Source organism: Grus americana, chromosome 5 (assembly GCF_028858705.1).
Source record: "Grus americana isolate bGruAme1 chromosome 5, bGruAme1.mat, whole genome shotgun sequence".
In the NCBI taxonomy this organism is placed as follows: Eukaryota; Metazoa; Chordata; class Aves; order Gruiformes; family Gruidae; genus Grus; species Grus americana.
In genome coordinates this window covers 65267971-65294290 of record NC_072856.1, presented here as the reverse complement: position 1 = coordinate 65294290, position 26320 = coordinate 65267971, and the positions used below count along the sequence as shown (strand labels likewise).

General features: G+C 40.9%; 3 protein-coding genes across 14 annotated transcripts in view; 2 read left to right on the top strand and 1 right to left on the bottom strand.

The window, feature by feature from the left end:
* Positions 1 to 16600, top strand: part of ARID4A (AT-rich interaction domain 4A) — a 60043-nt gene extending 43443 nt beyond the window's left edge. Inside the window, exons 20-27 of one of the 2 annotated variants that reach the window (XR_008577409.1) lie at positions 576 to 1706; positions 1891 to 1995; positions 2675 to 2890; positions 3116 to 3262; positions 3791 to 8502; positions 8844 to 8991; positions 10051 to 10202; positions 16376 to 16600. Coding sequence is in view for 1 of the 2 variants with exons in the window: in XM_054827896.1 (XP_054683871.1) it covers positions 576 to 1706; positions 1891 to 1995; positions 2675 to 2890; positions 3116 to 3262; positions 3791 to 3894 (1703 nt within the window). In the remaining variant the exon portion in view is untranslated. Of the gene's footprint in view, positions 1 to 575; positions 1707 to 1890; positions 1996 to 2674; positions 2891 to 3115; positions 3263 to 3790; positions 8503 to 8843; positions 8992 to 10050; positions 10203 to 16375 lie in introns of those variants that run through there. The other variant, XM_054827896.1, reaches the window with a different exon arrangement.
* On the bottom strand, positions 13869 to 22412 carry TIMM9 (translocase of inner mitochondrial membrane 9). Of its 3 annotated transcripts, none has more exons than XM_054827902.1 (4): positions 22391 to 22412; positions 17498 to 17566; positions 17068 to 17163; positions 13869 to 14380 (listed from the first exon to the last, which is right to left on the bottom strand). In XM_054827902.1, exons 2-4 carry the CDS (start codon positions 17534 to 17536, stop codon positions 14246 to 14248), a joined length of 270 nt encoding a protein of 89 aa, XP_054683877.1. In that variant the 5' UTR covers positions 17537 to 17566; positions 22391 to 22412; the 3' UTR covers positions 13869 to 14245. The 3 variants fall into 3 exon arrangements, with proteins under 3 accessions (XP_054683877.1, XP_054683875.1, XP_054683876.1); XM_054827900.1 differs by lacking the exon at positions 22391 to 22412 and adding an exon at positions 22297 to 22384; XM_054827901.1 differs by lacking the exon at positions 22391 to 22412 and adding an exon at positions 22089 to 22276.
* A 144-nt stretch (positions 22413 to 22556) lies between these two features.
* KIAA0586 (KIAA0586 ortholog) overlaps positions 22557 to 26320 on the top strand; it is an 86383-nt gene continuing 82619 nt past the window's right edge. For 7 of the 9 annotated variants that reach the window (XR_008577384.1, XM_054827646.1, XM_054827648.1 and 4 more), the window contains exons 1-3: positions 22557 to 23101; positions 24853 to 24932; positions 25998 to 26067. Coding sequence is in view for 8 of the 9 variants with exons in the window: in XM_054827646.1 (XP_054683621.1) it covers positions 22807 to 23101; positions 24853 to 24932; positions 25998 to 26067 (445 nt within the window). In the remaining variant the exon portion in view is untranslated. Of the gene's footprint in view, positions 23140 to 24211; positions 24236 to 24852; positions 24933 to 25997; positions 26068 to 26320 lie in introns of those variants that run through there. The other 2 variants (XM_054827650.1, XM_054827651.1) reach the window with 2 other exon arrangements.

Here is a 26320-nt window from a genome sequence, read left to right as displayed (position 1 = left end):
ATTATATACAAACAGCAGCAATATTTTTGGTCTTTCTTAAGCCTCTGTGAACAAGAACTGAAGTGAAATCACTGTCTCCTTTTAGTACAGGTCCCTGAATAATCTGGTAATGTCACAATGTTTGCTCTGTGCATGGTGCGTGATTCGTGCAATAGTTTAACAATGAAATGTCCATGTTGTGGTGTGGAAGGGTGGGGTTTTTTCTGTGCATGGAGGGGAGGAGGCTTGGGTTTTGTCTTTGTAATGGCAGGTGGAGGTGTCATTATCCCCAGGTAGATCATAGGAATCTGTAAAAGTATTTTTGCTACTATAAACTGTAATTTGTTTCTGTTGGCTTCTTTGGGAATAGTAGAAGTACTACTACTATTGTAGTTTCATAAAAAATTTTGAGTAAAAATAATTTTAAGAAGTGTGTTGAATAACACAGAATTTTGAAGTTCGGAATTGTTTATTGTAAACTGATGTTAATAGCATAGATTACTGACAAAAAGTATTTGTGTGGTTGAAAAAAGAAATAGTGCTGAAATTGATGATTTAGGGTGCTGTTTCCTTCTCTTTTTAAAAATTTTTTGCAGACTCTGGCTCATCTGACAGTGAAGCAGATGAATCATCTGAAAAGAATTTGAATGAAGAATTTTCTCCAGAAACTTCAGAACTGGAAAAAAGTGAAAAACTACATGATGAGAAGCTAGATGAAGAAAACCCAAAGATTCCTCATGCATTGAAAGAAAGTGACAGGACTCAAGTACAGCCATTAGAAACACTGAAACTGGAAGTTGAAGAAAGTGAACAAATTGTTCAGATTTTTGGAAATAAAACAGAGCAAATAGAAGAAATCAAAAGAGAGGCTGAAAAATCACCTAAAGGAAAAGGGAGAAGGAGCAAGACAAAAGATCCCTGTTTAGAGAACGCAAAGATTTCACCAGGAAGCCAAGAAGAGGTGGCAAATGAATCTCTTGGAGAACCTGAAAGATTAGACGTGTCTTCCTTGGACTGTAAAGAGATTTCCAGCACTACTGAAAGTGAAACAGAACCTTCTACAAAGGATAAGAAGCTTTTGAAAAGGAAAACTTTGGAACAGGCATCACCTGAGAAGAGAAATCGACGAGAGAGTGAGATGGAAGTGCCAAATATTGTATCTGAAGAGAGGACCAACGAATGTACTGGAGCAGAGGAATGTAGAGGGCTGAATGCTGAAGAGTCCCTCAGAACTGAAAATGAGGAAATGCCATCCCTGGTAGCAGAATCAGTTCAGCATGGTCAAGAGCTGAGGAATGAGAACTTCAAACGTCCGTCTGAAGAAAACGAGAATGTTCCCTTAAAAGATGAGGATGATGCAATGCCTCAGATTGGTCCTGAAACTTTGCTCTGCCATGAAGTAGACTTGGATGACTTGGATGAAAAGGAGAAGAGCAGTAGTGAAGATGCAGTATCAGAAAAACCAGACCCTAATGCTTCAAATTCAAATCCATCTGCCTTACCCCCTGCTGTCCAGTCAAGCTTTTCGGTGGCCTCACCTCTTACTCTTAGTCAGGATGAATCACGCAGCATCAAGAGTGAAAGCGACATGACTATTGAAGTTGACAGTGTGGCAGAAGAGTCTCAAGAAGGTCTCTGTGAAAGCGAGTCTGCTAATGGATTTGAAGCCAGCACTACATCAAGCAACTGTAGTATAGCCGTGCAAGAGAGAGAGATTGGAGAGAAAGGTGAGTGTTTTCTGTGAAGTCATTCTCTGCTGTAATGATTTCTGGAGCAGTCTAAGTCTGGTGTCACTTTGCTAAAAATACCTGGTTTGTTTTGTCTTCTGGTTTAAATTTGTTGCTTATAAAGAGAGCTTGTAAGTAGCAGAAATATTTGAGGTGTCTTGTCTTTTTTTTCCTTCTCATTTAGGTCAAAAAAGACCCAGTGATAGTAATAGTGGAACACTGGCAAAAAAACAAAAGCGTACTCCAAAGCGAACAAGTGCTGCAGCCAAAAATGAAAAGAATGGAACAGGTACATACCGGGGGGGGGGGGGGGGGGGGGGTTATGCTGCCCTATAAACACATATAAGGGCCCACTCTTCTCACTGTTATCTGTTATTTCTACTGGATGGAACTTCCTTGTCGGGGTTTTTCATTAGTATTTGTCATCATTATTGGCTGTCAGCTGGAGAGAACTTACCAGCTGTGTGGTAGCAGCGTTACTGCGAAATCTCTTGGCTATTTTTAGTTACTTTGTTAGGAAAAACTTGTATATTAGCAGTTGCTAAATATTTACCATTATGCTGATTTTTATATATTGGGTTGGTTATGAATTTGGGAGAGGGGAGCTTGTTCTGAATAGAAGCATCTCCTTTAAAGTCTTACAGTGGGTGTTTCTCATGGGGAAAAAGTGCATTTATAAAGTATGGAGAAAATGTTTGATGCTAAAGAGTAACTTTTCAGCAAAAGGAATCTTGTGTGGTTTTATCTCAAGTATGTGACTATTTTTTAACTTGCTATAGAAATCTGGATTTTTGTGTTTTCTTTAGCTTGTTTTTGATGATCGTTGTATTGAATGAGTCAATATATTTAGTCAATATAACTGTGGCAGCAGTTATAATTTTTAAATATCAAACTAAAATCTTAGTTATCTGACATACAATATTCAGACATATTTAACATGAAGGCCAAATACATTTCTCTTACTGTAGGACAAAGTAGTGACAGTGAAGACCTTCCTGTCCTGGACAGTTCAACTAAATGTACTCCTGTAAAACACATAAATGCATCCAAACCACAGAAGATTTCTCGATCACCTGCAAGAGTGATTTCACCTCACATCAAAGATGGAGAGAAGGATAAACACAGAGAGAAACACCACCACCAGAACGCTTCTCCTAGAGTATACAAATGGAGTTTTCAGCTCAGTAAGAATTCTTTACTTGACTTGATTAGAGGGAATTTGCAAGAAAACTTGTTCAGAAAGAAAACTCTGCAGATTTTGAGATTCAAAATTAGGTGTAGGCCTTTTATGGTATAGTTATGGAAGAATGTTATCTTTCATGCTGCATCTTGTATACTCTTAAGAATTACATTCATTCGTTTAAAATCACCTTGACAAAGCTATTTTTTCTTTTCTTCCCACTTCTAAGATGAACTAGATAATATGAGCAGCACTGAAAGGATCTCCTTCTTACAAGAAAAACTACAGGAAATACGAAAATACTACATGTCCTTGAAGTCAGAAGTAGCAACCATAGACAGGAGAAGAAAACGATTAAAAAAGAAAGACCGAGAAGGTAACTTTCAGATTTGCTTTATGCTTCCTATGAGAAGTTCATTTTCTTGAAAATACATAACTCAAAGCAACTTGAGTTTAATTGACAGTGCTTTGGGTTGGGGGTGGTGGGGAGGAGAGGAAAAAAAAATGTTATCATCTGTTTATCCTGTTCATACCTATACATATTTAGAAAGAATATTTGTGGCTTTTCAGAGCTTGAACCTAACAAAAACATTCACTGACTATTTTATGACTGTGGATTAGAAACTTGGACTTCCTAGTTAGTGCAAGCTTGGTCTGAGTTTTCAGTCAGTGTAATTACTTACCTGATTTATCTTTTCAATTAGTCTGTGATGCAGAAAGGGTAGGGTTACTCACCCACTTTGTGTGAATATAGCAGCCAAAGCAATTGACCAGAAGTCTGTATCAGTTTTCTGTGACTGTGCCACTTCTTTGAGGTTTTTTAAACACCCTAATAACCAAGGAAAGCTTCATTCTGTCGTGTACTTTGATAATCTGATGCTGATCTGTTGTTCTGTATATTCAGTGTCACATACAGGAGCGTCCATGTCATCTGCTTCATCAGACACTGGAATGAGTCCGTCATCATCTTCTCCTCCACAAAATGTGCTTGCTGTAGAATGCAGGTGATACACATTTCTCTGCCTTGCCAGCAACTTGCTGCCATGGACATAAATCCTGACATTCAACCACAGAAAGCACTCAACTGGTTTGACATTGCCAAGTATATTCTGTACACACTTCCACTGCTGGACTGTACCTGTTCTCCCCTCCTACCCTCTTCTGTTTAATTTACTGTTCAGAGAAATTAAGCTCATTGGTAACTGAAGGTTTGTAGGCACAATGTGACATGCTTGTCATTGTGTTTGTTTTGATTTTGTTGTTTTATTTGTTTTTACTTTTGTGTTTTGTTTTGTTTTTAAATGCAGAGAAAGGGCACTTATCAAATTTGAAAAGTTATGTCCAATGAAGCATTCAGGTGTTCTAGGGAGATCTTAGAAAAGCAAGTGCACCAAGCAGACATCAGAGTATTATCAAAAAGAATTGAGTAACTGCTGCACTTTCACCGAGCTGTACGTTAACTCTTGGTGAGTAGTTCCTCTTTGCAGAAGCACTTGCTATACAGAACTGCCAAAGTATGTGTTCAGCAATGTGCCCAGTTTTAAAGGTGTAAATGGGACAAAATAAATTGTGAAAGGAAGTGTAGTTGACTGAAAACTACAGTTGTAATAAGTCTTCCACTTTTTATAGGATTTTTGAGCACACAATTATGCAAATATTTTAATGTTTATTAATGTTTACAGTGGAATTGTGAATAGGTTTTCAGTGGACTATCTTATCCCTTGACAAAAATATTTTGTCTTTTTTCTATGTAATTTCAGAGTTTTTATTTTGTTACAAAAAGACGAAAAATGAAATATATAACAACAATGAAGTTATTTAACAAGATTTCTAAAGCTGAAATTTTTGTGTAAAATAAGGTATCTTGCAACTTGTTAAATATATTTATTCAGACATTGGATGTTGTATTTTTATGTATTTTTTAAAATATTAATAAAATTGGAAAAAAAAAATTCTAGGTTAGCTCACTCTTTTGAGAAAACATACTTACCAGTTATGGCTCTTAAGGAGGTTTTATCCAGTAGCTGTGCCTGTATTTCAAACGGGTCTGTCTACGTATCCTCCACAATACAGATCCGTAAGCGGGCATCTGGATTAAACTATGACTTCGTTTGGAAACTTTGGCAGTCCTAGTACTTACGTTGTTTTGAGGAACAAAATTTATTGGGTTGCCCTTAAGATACTTTGTCACAAGTTCTTATGTTCGCTATACTGCCGAATGAATTTATATCTCCCAAAGTTGAGATGCAACAATAAAGTAAAGCAACTGTGTATGCTTTGTCTGTGGATTGTCCCACAGACAGATACAGTTTGTAAATAACTCTTCCAAAACCATGTATTTAAAACAGTTTGCATATACATTATGTAAAAAAGTGATTTTTTATCAATTTTTTTATTCATGTTTGTACATTGAAAGGGGTTCTTAACCCCCTTTTCTGTGTTTAATATGCTGTAGAGTAATAACATAGATGCTCTAGACTGTATATCAGGATACTCTGGTTCACACAGCAGAAAGTCAGAACGAAACACTAGTGATGGCGTAGCATTACTAAAATTGATGTTTCTTGAAATTTCATTTTACAACATTTGTCAACTTGTGGTTCCAATTCCTTCCATTTTCGCAGAAAATTAAAGAAAAAGTACTCTTGTAAATGCACTTTTTCTGTCTTTTCTTAAGCAAAGCAGAACTATTTCAATGTAACATAAATATGGAGCTCACTAGACAGCATTAATAAAGGCCATGTTTTAAACATAGGCTTTATATTCTATTTTTATTTAAGTGATTGTTCTTGTAAATGTCTGGACTTACCTAAATAGGAAAATTAATCTCCATAAATTGTTGTAAAGACTTTTTTTTCAGAGCTAACTTTCACTGTTAATCTTATAATAGCTATGAATAAAAAGCAATACTCATTTAAAAGGAAATAACATGGGTCACATTTTCTCAGATTATCTTCCATGTTTAATATTTACAGAAGTAAATTTTAAATTCAGTGAAATAATAGGATTAATTTTATCTAATGGAGATATCTAACCTCTGTCTACAAACAGTGCGAGATCTTAAACAGGCATATACACACACTCAACATGCACAGATGATGAATGAGCTCTGAACTGTCCGTACTTCGGCATAGACGTTCACACTGTGTACGCTGACGGCTTGTTATCTCTTAGGAACGTTTAAAATATTGCACGGAAGAGTGAAGGTACGGTCCCGTGAAACACGGAAACCCATTCTAACAGACAGTTGCTCCTTGACATAGAGAAATTCCTTCCTTCCTTCCTTCCTCTTTCCACCTGCTTACCTTGCGCTAGTACTCATCAGACAGACACCCACGCCTCCAGTAACAACTACCATCACTGCTCTGGCAGGAAACTAAACCTGCAAGAAAAGGTGATGACTTTCTGCCAAGCTACTGGCAAAGCCTCAGGCGTGTTAATGATTTCCTAGTTTTATCTTTCTGGCAAGAAGCGTATCGGTTAGCCAGATTATTTGGTAGATGTTTAAAGTAGTTTCTATGAAGTTTAAAAATCCCATAGGGAAAAGATGATTAACTACATAAGATATATGGGACTATCCTGTGCTAATGGTGATATCAACAAGAAACCCTAATAGGTCTTTTATTTCTAACTTTACTATAATCTCTTTATTTCTGCTTTGTTACCATAAAATAAATTCCAGAGTGTCTTCCAATGCCTTGAATGAAAGTTTATGCTGTCAAGGACACAGTAATTATGATTATACTGAATTGGGATTTTTTTTTTTTTTAATAAGAGATTAGGTATCGTGTTTGCAAGAGCAATCAAAATAAAGCACCCTCTTGGCAGGCTTCACACTGTTTCCTGCCTTCTAGTCTTCTGCAGTTTTTTCTCAAACTGATACATGTTATTTCAAGCTTAGTTAGGAGGTTAAAAAATATATATAATTAAGATGATGGGATCAAATACTGTTAGAACTGTTAAAAAGAACAGGGCTGTAAGAGAATTCAGACCCTCCCCCCACCTCTTGCAATTGATACAAAGAACTGTCAGATTTCTGTCAGATTCATTATTTTTGTATTAGCATATATCTGAAAGTTGGAAAAAACTTGAAACGTTTGCATGCAAGGACATAAGGTAAGAAAAGATTAATTTTCCTACTTGTTTTAGTTTTCACTTTCTTTTCATAAAGTGTACCAGCTACACGTATACTAATAAGATGTTAATGCCTCTCTAATGTGTAACTTTAGCAACACCCAGTTAAATCTCCACTTGTTGCTGGCTCCTCCATCAGATTGCTGGTGTTTGAGAAACCTCTTGCTTAATCAGTTTGAACAGATGGGGCAGGAGAAGCACAGATGTCGGAACAATAATAACAAGCCGTTATTTCAACAGAGGTGAAACAAATTTACGGTAGTGGCTACCAAAATTACTCGGGATGGCTTTGATGGGGAGCTGGAAAGAGAATTTCAATATTGTCAACTCCCGTGTCTCAGTCAGACTATCCACTCTTGCGAGAGCCTTCTCTCTCCAGAAAGGTTTGTCAACCAGATGGAATTTCACATTAAAAAAATGAATATTCTTATAAAATGGTTATTTTCTCCATTAAAAATATTCTTGGATAGCTGAGGCGGCCAAATGGGTTTTCTGGGCAGCGTTTACTGGAATTCTTTTACGGCAGTAAGTCTAAGAAATGATGTTGTTTTCTTTTAAAGACAAGAGAATATTTGGTTTGATCACTTGAAACAAATCTGACAGGTGAGCCAGAAGACAGACTTACAACCTGAAACAAAAGATGTGTTAACAAAAGTACGTCAAGCTGTTTACTTCACTGCACCCTTATGTTTTGCAGATATTGTGCACTAAAATCTTCATTATTTTTATTTCTTTGTACTTGGGATTTTATTATTTGCAACAATGTGCAGAAAAAGACAAATACTCACTGCATTGCCTTATCTTTTCAGTTTTCTTTAAATGACAATTGTGAAAGCAGACTGTTTCTCACCCTTTCTAAGAATAGGACTTTCCTGGCTTTCTCTTTGTTTTGAATTATCTCAGCCCTATTTATGTTGCTATTCCTGCTTCTTCCCATTTTCAGAGAAATCCTACTTTCTGTTTTGGAGCAGGGCTGTGCTGGTCGGTTCTGCTTCAGGTCTGCAACTATGTGCTATTTATATCAGTTAGTAGCCTTATCCTTTGCTTATCCTATACCAATAGTTTTCAAAGGTAAAAAAGTATCTGCCTTTGCTTTTATGACACTTGGCTTTAATTCAGTGCAGCTCACTCATCATGGAAAAAAAAAAAAACACAGCAGCATTGTGACACTTATTTTCTCTCTGTTTCATTGCTTGCCAGCAAAGAAAATCAGCACTAGAGCTGCATTACAGCTGTGAAAACCTGCAGGTTGTTTCTCAGTGGTGTGAGGTTAACTCTCGCTGTGAGCCTTGCTGGTGAGGGATGGTTACGTGTTGCTGGCGATGTCTCTTTGCCTGCTCTTCAGAGTAACCCAACATTTCCGTGCCAGCCTGTCAGTGTCTTCAGCTATTTCTAAACTGTTCCTCGTCTAATCCCTCATCTGGGTACAGCGTGACCTAATTTGCCGTGAACCTGCCAGCTCTGCCAGTTACGTAAGGAGGGGTAAGATGTGAAATTTGTATGAAATACTTTGTTATATTGCACAAGAGCGGTTTGTGCTTGTTTTGGTTTTTTTTTTTAGAAGCCACTTGTTTATGTGTGTGCACAGCTTAAAGCTATCTCTTGATGCACATTCATTTCATTTTAAAAAGAGGGAAAAACCCTAAAGTCTCTAGTCCTTCTGCTTACACTCTGCTTCCCACCCTGCGATCCACTGTGCCATCCCAGCAGCTTCTCCATGGAGTATTGCTTTTTATAGTCAAGTCCCCGATTGCCTGCCTTAGGTCGAGCCTCTTACATTGTTGTTTTCTACACTCTTCATTCTTTTTCCTTTTTCATTTCAGATCTGTCACCCTCCCGCCACGGGCCCCCACAGCCAAGTGGCACCTGTCCTGCCATGGCTGCTCCCTGATCACCTTTGTCACCTGCCGCAGCATTTCGATTCCCTCTCCGAGACATCCTCCCTACGTGCCCTGAAGGCAATAAAAACTTGTAAGAAACCTGTGGGTTTTCTTCTTTCCTCCACACACGCTGACCGCAGGACCCTCCCTCCCCCGGCCCGGCACACCCACGCGTGATGGGCGAGTTACCGAGGGGGGGCCCCAGCCCGTCCCTCAGCCTCTCTGCCGCCGCCCCTGCTCTGGCGGCGTTTCAAAGGCTAGCGCCACCGCCCCCCCAAATGGAGGGCGGGAGCTCGGAGGCGGTGGCTGAGGGGCGTTGGCCGCCAGGAGAGCGCTGCTCTGAGGCGGCGGGAGAAGCCGCCGCTCCCGCTGCTGCGGGGAGGTGGCGGCGGGCTGCACCCTCGCGCCTCAGCGGGCGCCCCAGGCCAAGCCGCCGCGCTTCTCACTGAGGGAGAGAGACGCTCCCCGGCGTGGCCGAGGGACGGATTCCGGCGAAGGGCTAGAAGAGCGCGTAGGCCCCGGGGGACGACGTGGCAGGGCTGAAGTCCCACAGTTCTTCTCCGCGGGCCTCGCCGCCGTCCCCGGCGGGGGGGAATCCGTGTCCTCCGTGGGGCACCGAGGCACTTTCTCCCAGAGATCTAAGCAAAAAACACGGCAGGAGAGGCAGCCAGCACCCCTCTCCTACCGATAAGGTGGTTAGAGCTGTGCCCTGTGCAAGGGAGGCTTGAAACCCTTCTCTCTCAGCCATTACTCAAAACAGTTCCTGGCAGGTCCCTGGGCCAGCAGCACGCACAGAAATTCAACATGTGCTTGGGCAGAAAGAGAGGGGAAGAGGTGCCCAGTTCTGTCTCCTAGTAAGGGCAAGATCTGTAAAGTACAGAAATAACCACCAACTGGATTTCTACTTTGATAATTTGAAATTTAGATAAGCTCCCCTTTGTGTTACATAAATAAATGGCAATATATCAAGCATAGTGCCTTAAATATTTACACAGTGAGCCCAGCTCCCTCAGCAATCCTCTCACTTTCCCTCAGAGAAGGCCCGAGTTACAGAATAAAAAATTTTGACCACCCATAGTCAATTCAAGCATTGTGTAAGTGTAGATCTTTTTGTCCTTCAGAGTGATTTAGGCTCTTTCATGTCTTTCAGTTACGTCTGTTTCTGTATGTGAGAAATCCTAGGAAGACAGACTTGAACATCATTTTACAGTCCTGAACTACTAAAACTTGAATGCTGAATGCTCCCTGTTGCATTTACAGAAAGAACCAAACACCAAAAGGCTAAACGAGCATGAAGGTAAGGTAAAACATAATTTAAAAAAAATTTCTAATGTTTAACAGAATTTATTTAGAGTTCTTTTTAATGCTGTCTTCTCAAAACTCAATGTGCAAACATGATGCAAGTTTAGGTGTCACAAGCTCTAATTGCTTTTAGAGGTTTTAGAGTTTGGGCCAGACTCATTCAAAAAATTTTGGAGCTGAGCTTAATGGACTTCCCAAGATTTGAACTAGATTCCTCAAATGCTGTGTGCTGACCTCTTAACCTAGCTAATAGAAAATGCTGAAAAAAGAGCTGTTGCTTAAACTCCATTCTCAGAGTTAAGTATTTAAAAGTACAGAGGAATGCCTCCTTGCAGTGAAGTCACAGCCACAATCAGTCGCTGGACATTAGGTATTTAACCCACACTTTCCTTACAGAAGACTGCAGTGCATCCTTTCCCTGCCTTCCAGATAAGAGCTCAGTAGTTGAAGTTCTCAGTGAGGGTTACAGAAATTAGGACTTTGCTCCTATCCTTGAAAGAATTCAAGGAACCTCTATTATAATCTTCCAGATGATTGAGCTGATCACTCTGCCAGAACCACTGATGTACAGGGCATTCTGGAGCAAGGCTCTCATTTGACCCTTCCTGTTGAAATTGTTCTGTTTTCTGTGGGCTGACTAGTAATTGCACACTTTTCTAGCCTTTTGGATCAGACACTCATTTCAGAATGAAGGATCTGTGTTCCTGTCTCTGCTGCTATGAATGTCACCTCCAAATGAGTGTCTATTCACTAGCCCAGTTTCATCAAGCCATTTTTTTGGCAGGCTGCGCTGCTGTTGCCTTCTCTCCCCTCGTGCCTCCACTCCAGCTCACTTTTTTCACAACTTTCTCAGTATTCCTTCCTCAGCAGCACTCCGTTTTTCACCCTTTGCTCCTCCTCCCATCAGAATTGGTTCTATTCCTGCACCTAACCTAATAGGCCTCATCAAGGTGATCCACCTACTCTCCACACACCTTATCTTACATAACTGTTGCCTTTCAGTTAGGATCCACAGACTAAGCTGTATACTCATTTTTTGGCTGTGCATTTCATTATGCCATGTAAACTTGAAGCTATTCAAGAGGAGGGAAGGAGAACACTCCAGATTAAGCTATGCCATGGAGGTTAGAATACTTGGCTGGGAGAGAAAACATGCAGCCTGGCTTGCCTTCGTAGGCATTCCTAGCCTTCAGTGTGGACAGAAATACAGATTCTTGCATTCTGTCATTGATCATTCTCAACCCCCAAGTCCTGTTAACAAAATCTTACGAGGTGCTGTTTTCTAAATAACATAATTTGAGCCAGCCATTAGGATGTGCTGACTCACCAAGGCAGCAAAGGGAAGTTGAAGCTCAGCAAAGCAGGTTAACCTTTTAAGAAGGTTTTTGCTGTTCTTTTCTGCAGCACCTGGATGTTTTAGTTACATGGATGTGCTTTATTTCCAAGCTAAAATATATTTGTATCCTCTTTCTTCCATCAGTCACCTGCATTGAGAGATGTGGCAAGATTGCAACATTTTTTGAGTGAAATAGAGCTAGGGCAAAACTGGTTATCTAAAAGAGTGAGCCAGTGACTCCAGCCTTATCTGCATCTTTGTGCAGTAGCATTGCAACTTATTTTCCACTCTAGTTAGCTTTGAAATAGTCATAATTAGCAGGCACATTGGTAAATAAACTGCAGTCACTATAAGCACATCGCTACTGTGGAAGTCAGGAGTTTTTGTCTGGCCAACTTCATTCCAGGGTATCAACCCTATGCTCATACTTCCAGTGACACTTTTCATCCCACCTATTTGTTTTAGTGAGCATGGGGAGAGGTGGTGGGATATGACATCTAATTAGATTTTAAGATTATACATTTTCCTTGCATAACAGTGAGTTAAGGCAGCTTAAAAACTGGAGTAAAAGAAAAATGGGGAACCTGAAAGTAATTTACTTGCTTAAACTTTTTTTACAGTAAATGTCTTAAATATTTAAACATCTTCCTACCCCCAAATCCCCAAACACAGAAACATGAGGGAAAATGGATTTATTTTTCAACCTCCCCTCACTTCAGCCCCAGAAGACACAAACATCCTCAAATCCCAGCACTTAAACTCTTCACTTTTGTGAGCAACTATTCCCTTTGTATCTCATTATGCAATGGAAAATGGGATAATTTCAATCATGCATTACTTTCAAGTGTTTAACAAAAAGACTGCTTTAAAGAAAGCCTTGAAAATTTACTATGGATATATTATTTCTAATTGGCCATAACATTTGTGGCCTAATTGTAGCAAACAATCTAGACATCATTAGCCTGCAATTCCTTTGAAAACACAGGACATTGGAGACTTGCTGCCTTATTTGGGGTCTATTTTAGCCTTTACTATTTCAGAGTTCGCTCTTAGCCCATGTCTTGTAACCTTGGAGATGGCTATGTAGGAAAGAGCTGTGATAGGGCTAGTACAAAACACATGTAAATGAGACTGTAGGAACATACTTGTTTGTTCCACCTCTGAAAGGTGTATGAACAGATTTCTGTGGAGAGCTGGGGCAGCTTTAAGCAGCAGCAAACAGAGCAGTGTCCAGTGCAAGTGGCAGGCGTACTGTGCTGCAGTCAAGGCCTAGTAATCCACAGCCTGAATAGCTGAGAGTTTCAGTAGTAAACAAACAAACAGGCAGAAAAATCATTCTTTCAAATTGCTGCTGGAAATAAAAAGCAACAGAGAAGGTAACAACAGAAAACACCATGTGGGCAGGTTTCCTGCCATTTTTGTTCCTTATTGTTGCCTTTCTACCCAACAACAGAATCTGGCAGCTGACATGAAATAGCTTTGCATCAGTCTTCATCACTTAAAATCTCCAAATCAATACAGTAATCCTGATGTTCACTTCCTCTTGTTACTGTATTTTATTAGTTAGAGCCAAGGTAAAATGTGCCTGTTAGGTATCATTCTACTGGACTAACAATCTGACTGCAGGACTTCAGCTATAAAGATCCTTCCAAAGGACTGGTATGTATTTTCTAAACCACAACATCAGAACAGTTAGCTCCCACAAACTTCTCTCTGTACTCATCCAGCAGCAGAACACTTGTACTTTCTGTTGGCATTCACACCATTAAAAGGGAAAACTGCCAGCAGGCTCAGTGCTTGGAGCACATCACACTTGCATCAGGCAAGGAAGCTGGGTTTGGAGGACCACTAGGCTTCCCCGAGGGAAGCAAGGAGGGGAGAGAAGTTGCCTTGGGCACAGGTGTTGGTAGTGACACACTCCTGTCCCTTCTAAATAACCAGGTGAAACATGAGGCAAACATAACCTGGGGTAAGCTGGCAGAGCATCCCTGCCTGCTTGAGCTCATTAGCTACAGCAGTTGTCTGCCCTTTACAACCACCCTCAGCTTGACACTCTAATCACCACCATCCAGCTCCAGGAGTCAGAATGATCACCAGGCTCTGTGAGGGTGGCTCCACAGAAGTTCTTCCTGAATTAAGAGAAATAACACATTCACAAATCCCCAGCTGCTGAAACAAAGTCACTAATTCTGTTATCTATCAGCAGCTTCAAGCAGTAATGAATAAGCAGAACTCTGTAGTAGCTGAGAAGGAACGAGACCACAAACAAAATGCTGTTCTTGAGTGGTGTCCTAAAGATGCATCTTTAGAAAAAAAAATACATGCAAGTGTACAGTTCCAATTTATTTTACTTAAGTAAAAAAGTGTACTTCCCACATTACACTTTTTTCATCTGAACCAGTCCTAGCAGAAAGGCAGTATAACCCCCACCACCCTTGACATTTAAAGATACCAGTCTGTGGGCCCTGGAAAAGTTTGTGTCAATATTACTCCATTGTAGAGTGAAAAAGAGCTCAGAAACAGACTCCATTGCCAGTCCGCTGTGACTAACTTCTTGTTTAACCCTTCATGTTTTCCACTGTCTGAACAGCATCTAGAACTCTCTTCTGAGTTGCTGGACATACATCCTGACAGTAGGAAATCCAAACTGTGTTCTTGCCTAGTGAACACTGACACTGCTTGTAAAGTCTGAACAGAGTGCTCGAGTCTAACGAGGTTGGCCAAGCAGTCCTGCTTTAGCTGCCAGAGCTTCGTTCTGCTGAATATGGTACTCCTGAAATCTCATGGAGATCCTCTGTGTCATTTTTAAGTACTTCTGTAGGCAGTGGTCTGAGCAAGTCATCTAGAGGAAAAGGGAAACAAAACACTTCAAACAGTAATTAAAACACTTCCCCAAACAGGACCCAAAATATAATCCTATACAGGGATAACGATTAGGTGACTACATCTCATATGCTGTGTTAAGCCTCAAGAGGAGGGCCTAATTGTGCACAGCCTCTCTGTGAAGTGGAAAACATGAGGTTTGGCTTGAGGGATGTCCGAAACATCTTTTAATATTCATTCTCATATGAAAGTCTTCACGGAAAACATCTCAGATCTAGGAGATATTACCATTTCATCCTTGGGCTCCTCTTGTAAAATTAATTATATAAAGCATTTTATTTTGCAATAAATACAAAATCTATTAGTATTTTTTTAACTATCTTTATAAACGCATAATATTTTTGACAGTCAAATATGATCACTATGTGCTACCTCAGTTTAATTTTTTTTGACCTTGTCCTGTTAGCTCTATCAGTCGTCTTGTACCTGCTTGGTTAACCTTCAAAGGCAACCAGAGTACCCGCTGAAGTTCTATCAGGCAGCTGGGCAGGCAAAGAAATACCAGAACCTATTCTGCACATAGTATTGTTTTTTAAATTTAGAGGCTTGGGTTTTTTTCTTTAAGTGTAAAAAAAAAAAGATCTATTTCTGAGCAACAGTTCTACCAATCGGATATTCTGTATCATGGTTCTAAACCTTGCTATCACTGTAAAAGTTAACAAATTTAGATAGAAAGGAAAGATGACCACTTTGCATGATTACTAGAAAACCAGAAATTGCTTTTATTCTCCTCAGTTTAAAGGGATGTGAAAACCAGAGGGGCTGAAAATGAACAAGACAAAGTAACCGTGCAGCTATGCACACCACTCACCTTTCTCTCTCCTGGACCTGGCATGAGCTACAGCAAAACCTGTTAAGCAGGAGTTCAGTCTCACTAGGAAACAAATTCCTGAACTACCCAAAGCCACTTCTCCCAGAGGGTGTGGTGTTTGTGATATGGTGCCTGGGGAAGTCTAGACTTGCAGGACAGATTTGCTGTAGGGAAGGAGGTCAGAAGCTTTTTTTTCTTTTTCAAATACAGATTCTCAAATGAGAATCATGGAGGTATCCGTCTTAATTATTTAATAAGAAACTACAGCTTTAAATAGGAACATAGCAATTTCCATACCAGATCAGACCAGTGGTCCATCTAGACCAATGTCCTGTTTCCAGCAGGGGCCAGAGCCAGATGCTCTGCAAGAAACTCCTTAATGGACAATTATGGATAAAGCTTCCCATAAGAAAGTTTCTTCCTAACCTCCGTCGTTAACAGACAGCTCCTGTACTGCCCCTTTGCAGAAAAGCAGATTAGAATTTAAGAATATTATTGGATCTAAGTGATCTAAGTTTAACTTCCCTCCAATGAGCATTCTTTGGTTTTGGATCCCAGGTCTTTCATTAAAGACTACATGAACTGTTATTTTTAAAGAAATTCTAGTAACACTTTGGATAGCAGAAGAAAGAAGTATAATTCTCTACTGGAAATCAAATACCATCCCAGAAAGGTAAAGAGGTTGTGCCAGTAGCACTTCTGTCAGTTCTGTTAACTGACACTCCTTGTATTGTTCAAGCAATTCGAAAAAAGCTGGTAAAAGACAATAACAAGACCTTATCCAGAGTAATTTTGACCTCCTGTTGTCAATAAAAATTCTACTGAAACAGAAGATCAGGGAAACAAGGAATCTGCCTTGGGAAGCTAAGAGAGCTTTCCTTAGCACAGCAAAACAAAAGCTGAAAGGAGACATGATTTTTGCCTGCACTGAGGAGTTAGTTAAACTCCAAGGAGGCAGAAGATACTCAAAAACAATGGTTAGTTTAAAACTTTAGTTTTTTTTTTCCCTGCCAGTAGAGTCAAGCAAAGGTTATTAGACTTTTAACCAACAAAATTATGAGACTTTGAAACAGCCTCTCAGCAGGAGAGGAGAGGCAAAAAACCCACAAACTAATCTTATCAAGAGCTTAATCTTTTTTGTAGATGACTATGTGATGGAGCTCCCTGCAATGCAGAGAAGTGGATTTAACAGCCAGAGCTTTAGAGGCCTATGTTTCTATGACTCACTACAATGCAGGGAACATGGGTAAGTAAACAAGTATTTCAGCAGGATTCTACCTTCGAAAAACAAGATGCAGGCTGTAGGTGGGCAACTTCCATGTCCATAAAGATACCACCCATCAGAAGTCGAGGCACAAGAACCTCCACTGATAGCTCAGAGAAGGAAACACACAGAGTTGCAATAAGCAGCCAATACTCAAGTGAGATTGGAAAGATTCTCTCTGTGTGTATGTACTGAAAAGACAACAATGACAAAACCTCAAGAGGTCCTAGCTCATAGTTTGTCTGTAGCTGATGATTTAACACATCAAAAGCACTTGGCTTTGTTTGGTTTCTTTTTGTAAACAGACTGCTAGGGTACAAAGAACTATTTGTCATCACCTTTGGACTTACTTAGAGAAGCAAAACTACAGACAAGTTATTTCCCTTCCTTCCACTAACTCACCTTCTTTCTCACTTGGAAGCTACATGCCAGACACCTACACTCCACTAAAGACTGCTAACTAGATTTTTAAATACTTGAAAGATCAAAAGTTCAAGTTGTTTCTGAAATTTGAATGTTACACAGCAGTTCTACCAAAAGGTCATTAAAAGCATAGGAAACATTTACCTACCTCTTCTGGTTTAACCTCTCTGCTAGTGAAATCCTTTATGCAGTCCAGGAAGCAGTTTTCTGTAAGTTTATTGTATGTTCCAAGAAACTCCTTGAACTATAAATAAAAATTGAACAGACAATGAGTATTAAAAAAGTCTGCATTAATTTTTATACACAGCTGCATGGGCCAGCTGGTGACACTAACATTTAAAGGATGAGTCACTAGAAAAGTTTAATATCAGAAGATTTCAGCACCAAATGCTGCTAGTACTCAAATCAGATACTAGACTGTATCTGTCAATGATCAAGTGTTTAAATTTTGGTTGCTACAGAATTAACCTTAACTAAGATAACTTCAACATTTTGTCCTTCTCCATGCCCTACACCTTTCACTCTACATGACAAAAATAAGATCTTCAAAGCCACCACTCATGAATACAGCATCTTACCTGCTTGATCTGATCAGATTCCGATATTTGGCCAGCCATGTTCTACCACCTGTGATTCACTCACCTATTCTGAAGATAAAAAGTAGAGTTTCACACAAAAAACATACACATGAACGGCAATATTTTATAACAGAATGGAATTTTATACGTCCTCAAAGTGTGTTTAAATGCAACTTTGCTAGCAGACTTTCAAGCCATCCACTTAAATAGATAACTTTCCTTCAAAATGTTTTCAGTTACAAGAACATCCACGATAATGCCAGGTGTGAAACCTTCCCAGATCCACCTGTTAACTGCTGTCCTTTAAACACTTTAAGGATTTCAAACAGTTAAAGTGACTTTAAAAAAAGTCTTTTCTAAATGCTTTCAAATTTACAAAGTAAAACTAGGGCACAAGTCAGGCGAAAAGCAAGCAATAACATTCTCTAGCCTTATAGTTTCAGTGACTTTAGATGTAATCTGTAAAAACAGTAAGAAAAAAGGCAAGTATAAAATTGTAGCCACTCTGAATAGATGCAGCATAAGCCAGTTTGCATCAGAGAAGACATCTGGTTTCTGTGTAGCTGCATTCTCACCAAACATTTAAACTAGAGCAAATGTTCTGGTTGTTGAATATAGTGAATTAAATGCAAGAAAACATAAAAGAATGAGAATGGCCTTAAAGGAAGTGAAAGAGACAAAGAAAGAGGGAAGAATGAACAGCCATGGATCCAAGAATTTAAGCAAGAATCCTCAAGGAAGACTCACATTCCTCATCCACCACAGTAAACAAGTTAAAGCTTGAAAACATCCCTGGGGGTTTCCTAGAAGAACACTGAAATCTAGCTTTCCTTTTCCCTTAATTTACATATTATCTAAGACCTATCACAGATGATAATGCAAGGTAATATTACACGTTTAAGAGAACAAGAGCCTTCAGTTTAATTCACATCAACTTGTGGAAGAAAAATTAATACTGGAGTGTAATCACTTTATGAAAAAAGTTCATTTAGCCTTTTAGCAAGGGTTACTTATAATTAATCTTTTATTATGCTTTGCCAAATTTTGAGCAAGACATTCACATTTTAGAAAGCTTAAACTATTCTAGTCTCTCAGCAGGGGGAAGGGAAAGGGTAAGCAAGCCTTCTGAACACAAACAAAAAGACATTAATATTTATTTCTGCAAAAGAAAACTAAACAACTAAAAATAGCACCGTGAAGCTCTCACAAGCATGCACTCTCCCTACACCCCCTCCCAGTAGCAGAGTAATTATAACATCTGCCCCTTAACATTACACTTTATCACTACACAGGAAGTCAATTTGGAGATTGGAGGTAAAGAACACATATGATTCTTAAGACGCACACCCCCACAACCAAGAATTCCTCATGGGCAGCTAGCAACACAGGTTACTTTTAAGGAGAACCTACAGAAAATGGTTGCTATTATTGCAAAACAAGGTGTTACTCAGATTAACGTAAACCTCTGACTTGTTTTAGGAGAAGTGGACATGACTGTCATCTAGGACAACTAGTAAAAAGAATAGCAACTCCACTATCTTGTTTCTCAGCCTGTTAGAAGAATAATCAGTGACAATTCTATAAAGTCAGTTTGAGCTGATTATTAAAGCAGAGAGTTAAAAGCCACAGAGAACAGGAAAGACTTTTGTCCTTTCCCAAGCACAGAAAACTAAAAGCTTCAACTCCTGTCAGTGCCATTTTCTCACACTTGGTATTGCTTCATTACGCTTGTTTCTAACAAACCTGATCTTTTGTTCTTCTGTGACTAGTTTGGCAAGCTTAAAATTACAGTTTTACTGAACTGCAGTTCCACAAAGCTTTTACGCTTGCACTTGGGAAATAGCTCTGATTTAAATCAGCACAATGGCACTCTCTGACTTGAAGTGTCTGAAGCACTTGTCCCCCTACAGGTATTTTACATTTTCAACACAGCAGGCAGTGAAATTACATGGCTCTACTGCACCTCTTCTGTAGCTATAAATTACAAGCAGTTGCCTTCACATCTAAAAACATGCTACCTGAACATTCCCAGAAATGTACATATCTGGTTTATTCTTAAAGTATGTTAAATGTATCATTTCAAGTTTTCTTGTTGTTTGTCCCCTTTCCCTCCAGCCTGTGAAACAAGCAAAAAAAAAAGTGATTAAAAGAGCCCATTGCAGGGCCTGGCACCTTAACTAACACTCCACACAGCTTCTTACATAGCTGCTCAAACAACTCCAGCATGCTTCAGGTTTAAACCTATGCAACCTGGATTACCTTCCTCTGGGCTAAACATGATTTGAAAATTCAACATTGCACTTTAAACCTGTCACAGTGAAGGAAGCAGGTATCTCTGAATAAACATCTGCAACAAGGGCCACACGGTCTGCACGTGCTGGTTCACCAGGAAAGCAGCAACAGCTGGGAAGTGTCCCTTCCTGAAGGGCCCTGGAGCTCTTCCAAATATGTTTTGATGTTCTGAAGAAACATTCTTTTAAGATAAGCCTCTCTGAGCAAACTTAGCAGCTAAGGATAACTTGAAGTTTTGATTTCTCATGGTCAGGATTTTCCATCCTCTTTCCAAAGATAATAAAGGCTTTGGCCTAGTCAAATGTATTCTCTATGCAAGAGCCTTCCCAGCTCCCAGCCTTGTTTTACAATCTGTAAAACATTTCTAATATTTGCTTCTGCTGTGGCTACCCTCCCACAGAAACATGAAATCACTACGGAGTGACAGCTTTTTTTTAAAGAGCTAAAGCTAGTTTATTTAATAAAAACAGTGATTAGGTTAAGGATTCCTAGCTAACCCGGGTCAGTCATTTATCTGTTTAAATGGCAGAAGGAACAAGAGCCAGACCTACAGAGGTCAGAACTCTTCTAAAACTTCGTACATGTGGGAGCGCAGCTTCCCTAGCTGCATCTCCAGATCTTTGGAAGCAGAGGCCTCATGGATGTAATTCCTAAGCATTAATAACTGGAACAGAGATTTTGATTATTATTACTGCAATGCTGGATAGCTGAAGAGCCTGCCCCCACTAACAGCCTGAGGTCTTACAGGTGAAACATGCACTGTAAACTACAGTGAGGCAGGTTTTTTCCCCACTGAGGTAATCAATGTTAGTGTCTATTACCTAATCTCAAGTCAACAGTATCCTTTCCCATGGAAGCTAAACAAGCCCTGTGTTGTGGGTTTTTCCAATCTTTTTATGGGAAGCTACATTTTACTGAGGGAGAGGGGCTATGGAGGAACACCATAAATCCATCACACTTGTTATCCTGATTAACAATCTGTATTAGGTGTAGGTAGAACCTACTGTATATGTACAAAGCTGCAATTTATTTTTTTAAACCTTCACTTCAATTGTACACACAGACCACCACGCAAGTGCTTCTGCATATGTGTAAAAGGGATCAAAGAAGAATAAAAATATCAAGTCAAAGAAATGTGTCAAGATAAAGCACCCACAGCTTGTGGAGAAAGTGTTTCTTTATTGTTGAGAATTAGTAGGCTAGAACTTGATTGACATCAGATTAAAAAAACCTCACTGATTTAAAGAGCTCTTTTACTGAATCCAATCAAACTACAAATACCTATGAAACCAGCAGGCTGCTTAACTAATCACATAAAATTCAGGACAAGAGGCAATTTGATACAGGACTCCTGGTGCTGTGTGCCCAGGTGACTCTCTGGCCTGCACTAGCCCAGCAAGGCAACAGTGATGGCCCCGCAATACCCCCTCCCTGCCAGAAAGGCACAACCCAGCTCTCCCCCACTCCCAGAACAGGTGTGGGCCGCTCTCCTGTGCACTGATGAGGGCAACACGGTTACACAAAGGTTTTTCTCTGGCCCCACACGTGACAGTCTGCCTTCAAAGGCAGGTGGTGAGATGAGGCAGGAACTGGTGAGAAGGTGGCTGGATAAGATGATGTACCTGGTGCACAGGTTATTGTAATTCATCATCCTGTGGCCATGGACTAGACCCTGCTCTCAGGAAGAAGAGGTTGATGGTAGAAGTCTGCTAATTGCAAAGGTGAGTTAACATAGTAAGTCTGAAATCAGACACCTTGAGAGCCTCTCTGAACGGGCTGAGCACACACAAGGGGGTCTGTCCTGGGAGAAAACACATATTTCTCTATGAGCAGTCTCCTATTTAAGTTAGATTAGGCCAGGTTGATACTTATGACCCAGTAAGAGCCCAACCCGCGCTAGAGATAAAACAATGCCGATTTGGGGTTTATTTTTTTTAACTACATCCTGCAGTTCTTGCTTTCAAGGGCACCTTGAGTTTCTCTCCTGAGAAGATGCTCGCTGAGCCCAGCCCCGACCCAACAGCCCCAGCCAGGCCAGTGCGGGTACAGGAGCAAGCCCCTTCCCCTTCATCCCGCCGGGAGAGCACGCCTCAGCACTAGGAAAATGCCCGAAACAGGGAAACTGGGACGGGGCTTTCTTCATCCATGGGACCTTTTCCGTCCCTCCTGCCCTGCCTCCCCGCAGAGCACAGCACAGCGCCGCCCGCTCCCTCTCCCGGTAACGGCCGCTCCTGACGGCAAATCCCGGCCCGCCGCCCTCGCAACCCACGTCCCGCAACGCGGCACCGCCGGCCCCCACCACAGAGCTGACAGGAGGCCCCGCCGCCCGGCCTTGGCGGCGCCGCTCCGGCCTCTCAGGAAGCAGCTCCGCTCTCCTCACCGCCGCGGGGCCTGCCGTGAGGCGGCGGGGCACGGCCGAGGGGCCACGCTGGGCTGCCCGGTCCGTCCCGCCCGGGGCGGCCCCATCAGGAGCGCCGCTGCCCGCACCCACCCGCGCCTGCACTCACCCGGACCGCGCGGGAGGGGAAGGGAGGCCCGGCCGCAGGAGGCCTACCAGCCCCGCCGATTCGCCGCACGGTGAATCAGCGAGCGCGGACTTACCAATGGCTTTACTCGCCGAAGCGCAGCGCTCTTATCTGCCCCTCTCGCCGCTCTACCGGAAGCGGGGGGGGATAGGGCGCAAGTTTCCTTCCGGACACTATTGAGGAGCGGACCGCGCACTGGCGTGAGGGGGCGCAGGCGGGCACCGTTGCCATGGCAGCGGGCACTTCCGGTGCTGGCGGCGGGGAGCGGAGCGGGTTGCGGCGGGGTTCTCCGTCTGTCAGGCCGCCGGGGCGGGCAGGTGTGCCCGGGACGCGGGGGGAACCGTTCCCCGGAGCTTTCAGGCTGCTTTCCCTGCGCCGGGGTAGGCGGCGAGGCAGCTGCGGTTGCCGCCGTAGCGCCCGGCCCGCAGGGACAGCCTCTCTGTCAGGGTGCTGCCGTTGGACTCCCTTCCAGAGCTGCGTGATGAGATCCTCATGGAGACAGAAAGCAACTCCAGCCTCAGCCAGGACTCCCTGGCCAGTCTCACGGCGGGCGACGTGCTAATTCACTCCACCGGTGTCCACAGGAAGAAGCCCATCGACGCTGTGACAGGAGCTGGTGTCCGTACGAAGAAAGTGACGATCGCTGTCAAGAAGCTTCGTGAAGTGGTTTCTCCCTGCCAGGCGGCTGTGGCTGGAGACGGAACACCCCGCGTTCCTCCAGCCTTGTTGGCAAACAGGGCTCCGTGCGGGGGGGTAACCCACGGCACCCCCCGCAGCGCGGCCCCAGGTGCGTGATTTACCATGAGCCTTCGGCTTAGGTTTGAGGTAAAATCGCTGTGTGGCGTTTTCAGTCATATAATAGTTTTATAACGAAGGAATTTTTGTATTCCGCTACTGGGAATGTTGGCACTCTTTCCAAAGTTGTGTGTTTGTTTGTTTGTTTTCCCAGACTTTATTTTGCCACTTGTGCAGGGTGGTCAGGCAGAGCTCCGTTAACACAACTCCAGTCTCGACTCCTGATTAAATTAGGCAATTATTTTTATCAGAAAAAATTATGACTGTAATCATGACATTTCACAAATATACTAGGCAGGAAGGTTTCAGGCAGCATCAGAGGATAAAACGGTGTACGCGTGCAGGGACCTAAAGAAGAAAGTTAACAAGATTGATACCTTTCCAGTCTGTCACAGTTTTTAATGCAGTTTGTAGCTCATCTTTTTAGACACCATTTTATCTCTTCAATTTTATGCCCACAGTATAGTCAGCAAGCAGATCTGTGCCTAACAGAATATTGCTCCTGCCAACAGACAGCTCTGAGTAGTCCAAATATTTGGGCCTTCTTTGTGTTTTCATGGAATTTTGTGAATTATTTTGTGGTTTTATACTGGAAGAGGTCAAAAGCCTTTCAAACACTTCTCCTCTTTCTCTGCTTCTCTAAAGGTGATTTTTTCTGGGGAGCTTGAGCTAGTTGATGTTAATGCAATAGCTGTACAAGCTTGCCTTTATAAAGAAGTGTTTATTGGACACTTGAAAGGTAAGAAATATTAAATGTTGGAAGTAGGCATTCTGACAAAGTCATTCAGCTCTAGTCTTTTTTATTTGCAGAGTTTTTGCAGGTTTTATTGGACAATATGAGTTTTAGAGCTGGTCAGTTAAAAGCTATTCAAAAAAGCTCTTAAGAAAAACCAAGTTCCCCTGCTACCTGCCATAACTTTAAATTTTACTTGTTAAAATCATTTTTCTTCCCTTGTAGTCTTGGAAAACAAACAAACTGACCCTACCCCTCCTAAACCCCACCTGCTTGACACAAACAACATATACCAGTCTGCTGGCTGTACCAATGAAGCATACATAGATGAGTAAACAAAATGAAAAAACAATTGTATCCTTTTTTAAAAAACCCTCTTTGTAGTAGTATTGGGTAAATAATTTTAAGTCTTTTTGAATAGAATGAGACTGTAGCAATGTACCATGTACTCTTCAAATTCAAAACTGACACAGTCTGTGCTACTTAGAATATTCCTTTTGTTTCTTTAAAATGTATATCAATTACAGTTTTTGAAGTTTGGGGAGGGGATTTTAGTCTTTTCGGGTCAAGGTTCAAACAGCTTCAAAAAATGTTAATTTTGTAGTGCTCGGAAGACAGACTAGTCTCTGACATAACTAACGTGTACTGTACTCAATGTCTTTCTGTAAGATATGTTATTGTATAATTACAGTTGTCTCTCTGAACAATAACTTTCTATATTCCTATGATTTTTAGCCTTGAATTTGAGCTAGACATTGTCAATTTTTTAGATGCTTTGTTTTTTCAGACTTTTTCATATATTGTAAAACAAGGCTATAATCCAGGCTCACAGAATTCATTAACTTTTGTAAGCTTCAGTTTGATGGCTTTGGTCATTTGAGTTATGAAAGTCATTGTTTTTAGGTATTCAAAGATACAGGCAGAGGAAAGATTGAGATTTGGGTTAGTCAAAGTATACTGAAAATTCATAAAAAATCATTATGACCACAGTAAGACTGCTTTTATTTTAGGAGTCCAGCGTACTAAAGGACATCCAGAACATCTGCTTTCAGTAGAAAATTCTACAGAGTCCATGTTTTTATCAAAAGTGGTAAGAAAAGTTACTGCTGCTTCCTGCAATCCCAGAGCCCTTTTCTCAAAAAGCTGTAGCTTCTGTAAAACATAGCAAATCATTGGCTCAGCTTCTGCACAATAACTGTGCAGCTGCTTGCTTCTTTGAGCTGCTAATGTGATATTAATGCTGAAGTATTTGGAGGGGCTTTGTTTACTGCTACCTGTTGCATAGTTAACACCAAGGTGTGTTTCTAAATTTTAGTGTTATCCTTCCTTTGAAAATGCAGTTACACATGGCATGATATTTGTTAGAAAAACCTGGATGTTTTTTTCCTTTGTATTGTAGATACTGAAATGGACATCAGTTTCTATGGAACTCTTTGATACTTACAATTAAAAGGCTTATTTCCTTTTGATTTGTTTGTTGTACCTGACATACAGTGGAGACCTGTTTCCAGGGCACCCATACTGTGATGAGCATGCATGAGGATAGCATTAATCTATGCTGTGAAAGGATTGCAGCAAGGTCTCTGCGTGGCTCAAAGTAAACCTAGTGAGCTGAACAGAGGTCTCAAAGGATGGTGGACTACTCCACCGTCAAATAAGGTTAAGCAGGAGATTTTTACCTTCCTAACTGGCCTTTATGACTCCTCACAGACTTTGGTTATACATGGGTTGCACTAAAACAACATTCAGCTCTGTCTGTTCAGTTCTACAGTGTTACATGTGCTTAACTCTGTGTGTATGGGTAATCCTGAAATGTTTGAGATTAGCAACTTGTATAAACTTAAACACATGTAGTTTCACTGCTACTTCTTTGGCCATAAATGAGGAGAATACACTTAACCAGCACTTTGAATACTTACTTTTAATTTGAATTGTGTTTCTAGGGTTTTTTTGTCCCTAAAATGTCATGTGAGTTCCTGACTACAAAGTCCAGATGATTCTGCGATAGGGTCTTAACGTGTTTTGTTCCAATAGCTTGTGTTAGTGTGTGAAGATGCTTACATTTGTGTATTCAGCAATTCCATCTGCTTCTCAAATTTTGGCTACTGATACCAGAGGCTTTAATGTATGCTTTTCTGCTCTTCTTGTTCTGAAGGATTATCCTAGAGAACCTGCAGTACAAGAAGATCCTTCACTGCTAATGGAAGACAGCAGAAGACCTGAAGGTAATATGCATCGATGTACTGCTACAGCCCTTTTTGTAATAAAACCGATAATTAGAGGAAAAGAGAGCTTTAATTTATCTTTGGTATTTTTCTTCAATTTAGAAATTTTTCAGTGAGAATATTTAAAGATTTCTTTGATAAAAAGATGATAATTGTGATTTATGTTCTTAAACTTTGTAAATTTTACTTCAGTCTTGCTCACATTACACTAGTCTATGTAGCTCTTGTGATTGACTGAGAGGGACTTCTACCA

What these genes read in the sequence shown, in the direction of transcription:
- TIMM9 (XM_054827902.1), bottom strand. Translation starts at nt 17,536, where the DNA reads ATGGCTGGCCAAATATCGGAATCTGATCAGATCAAGCAG. An exon ending in AATCTGATCAGATCAAGCAG is followed by an intron (nt 17,164 to 17,497) that starts GTAAGATGCTGT and finishes TTTTATTTATAG; the next exon opens with TTCAAGGAGTTTCTTGGAAC. An exon ending in GAGAGGTTAAACCAGAAGAG is followed by an intron (nt 14,381 to 17,067) that starts GTAGGTAAATGT and finishes CTTTTCCTCTAG; the next exon opens with ATGACTTGCTCAGACCACTG.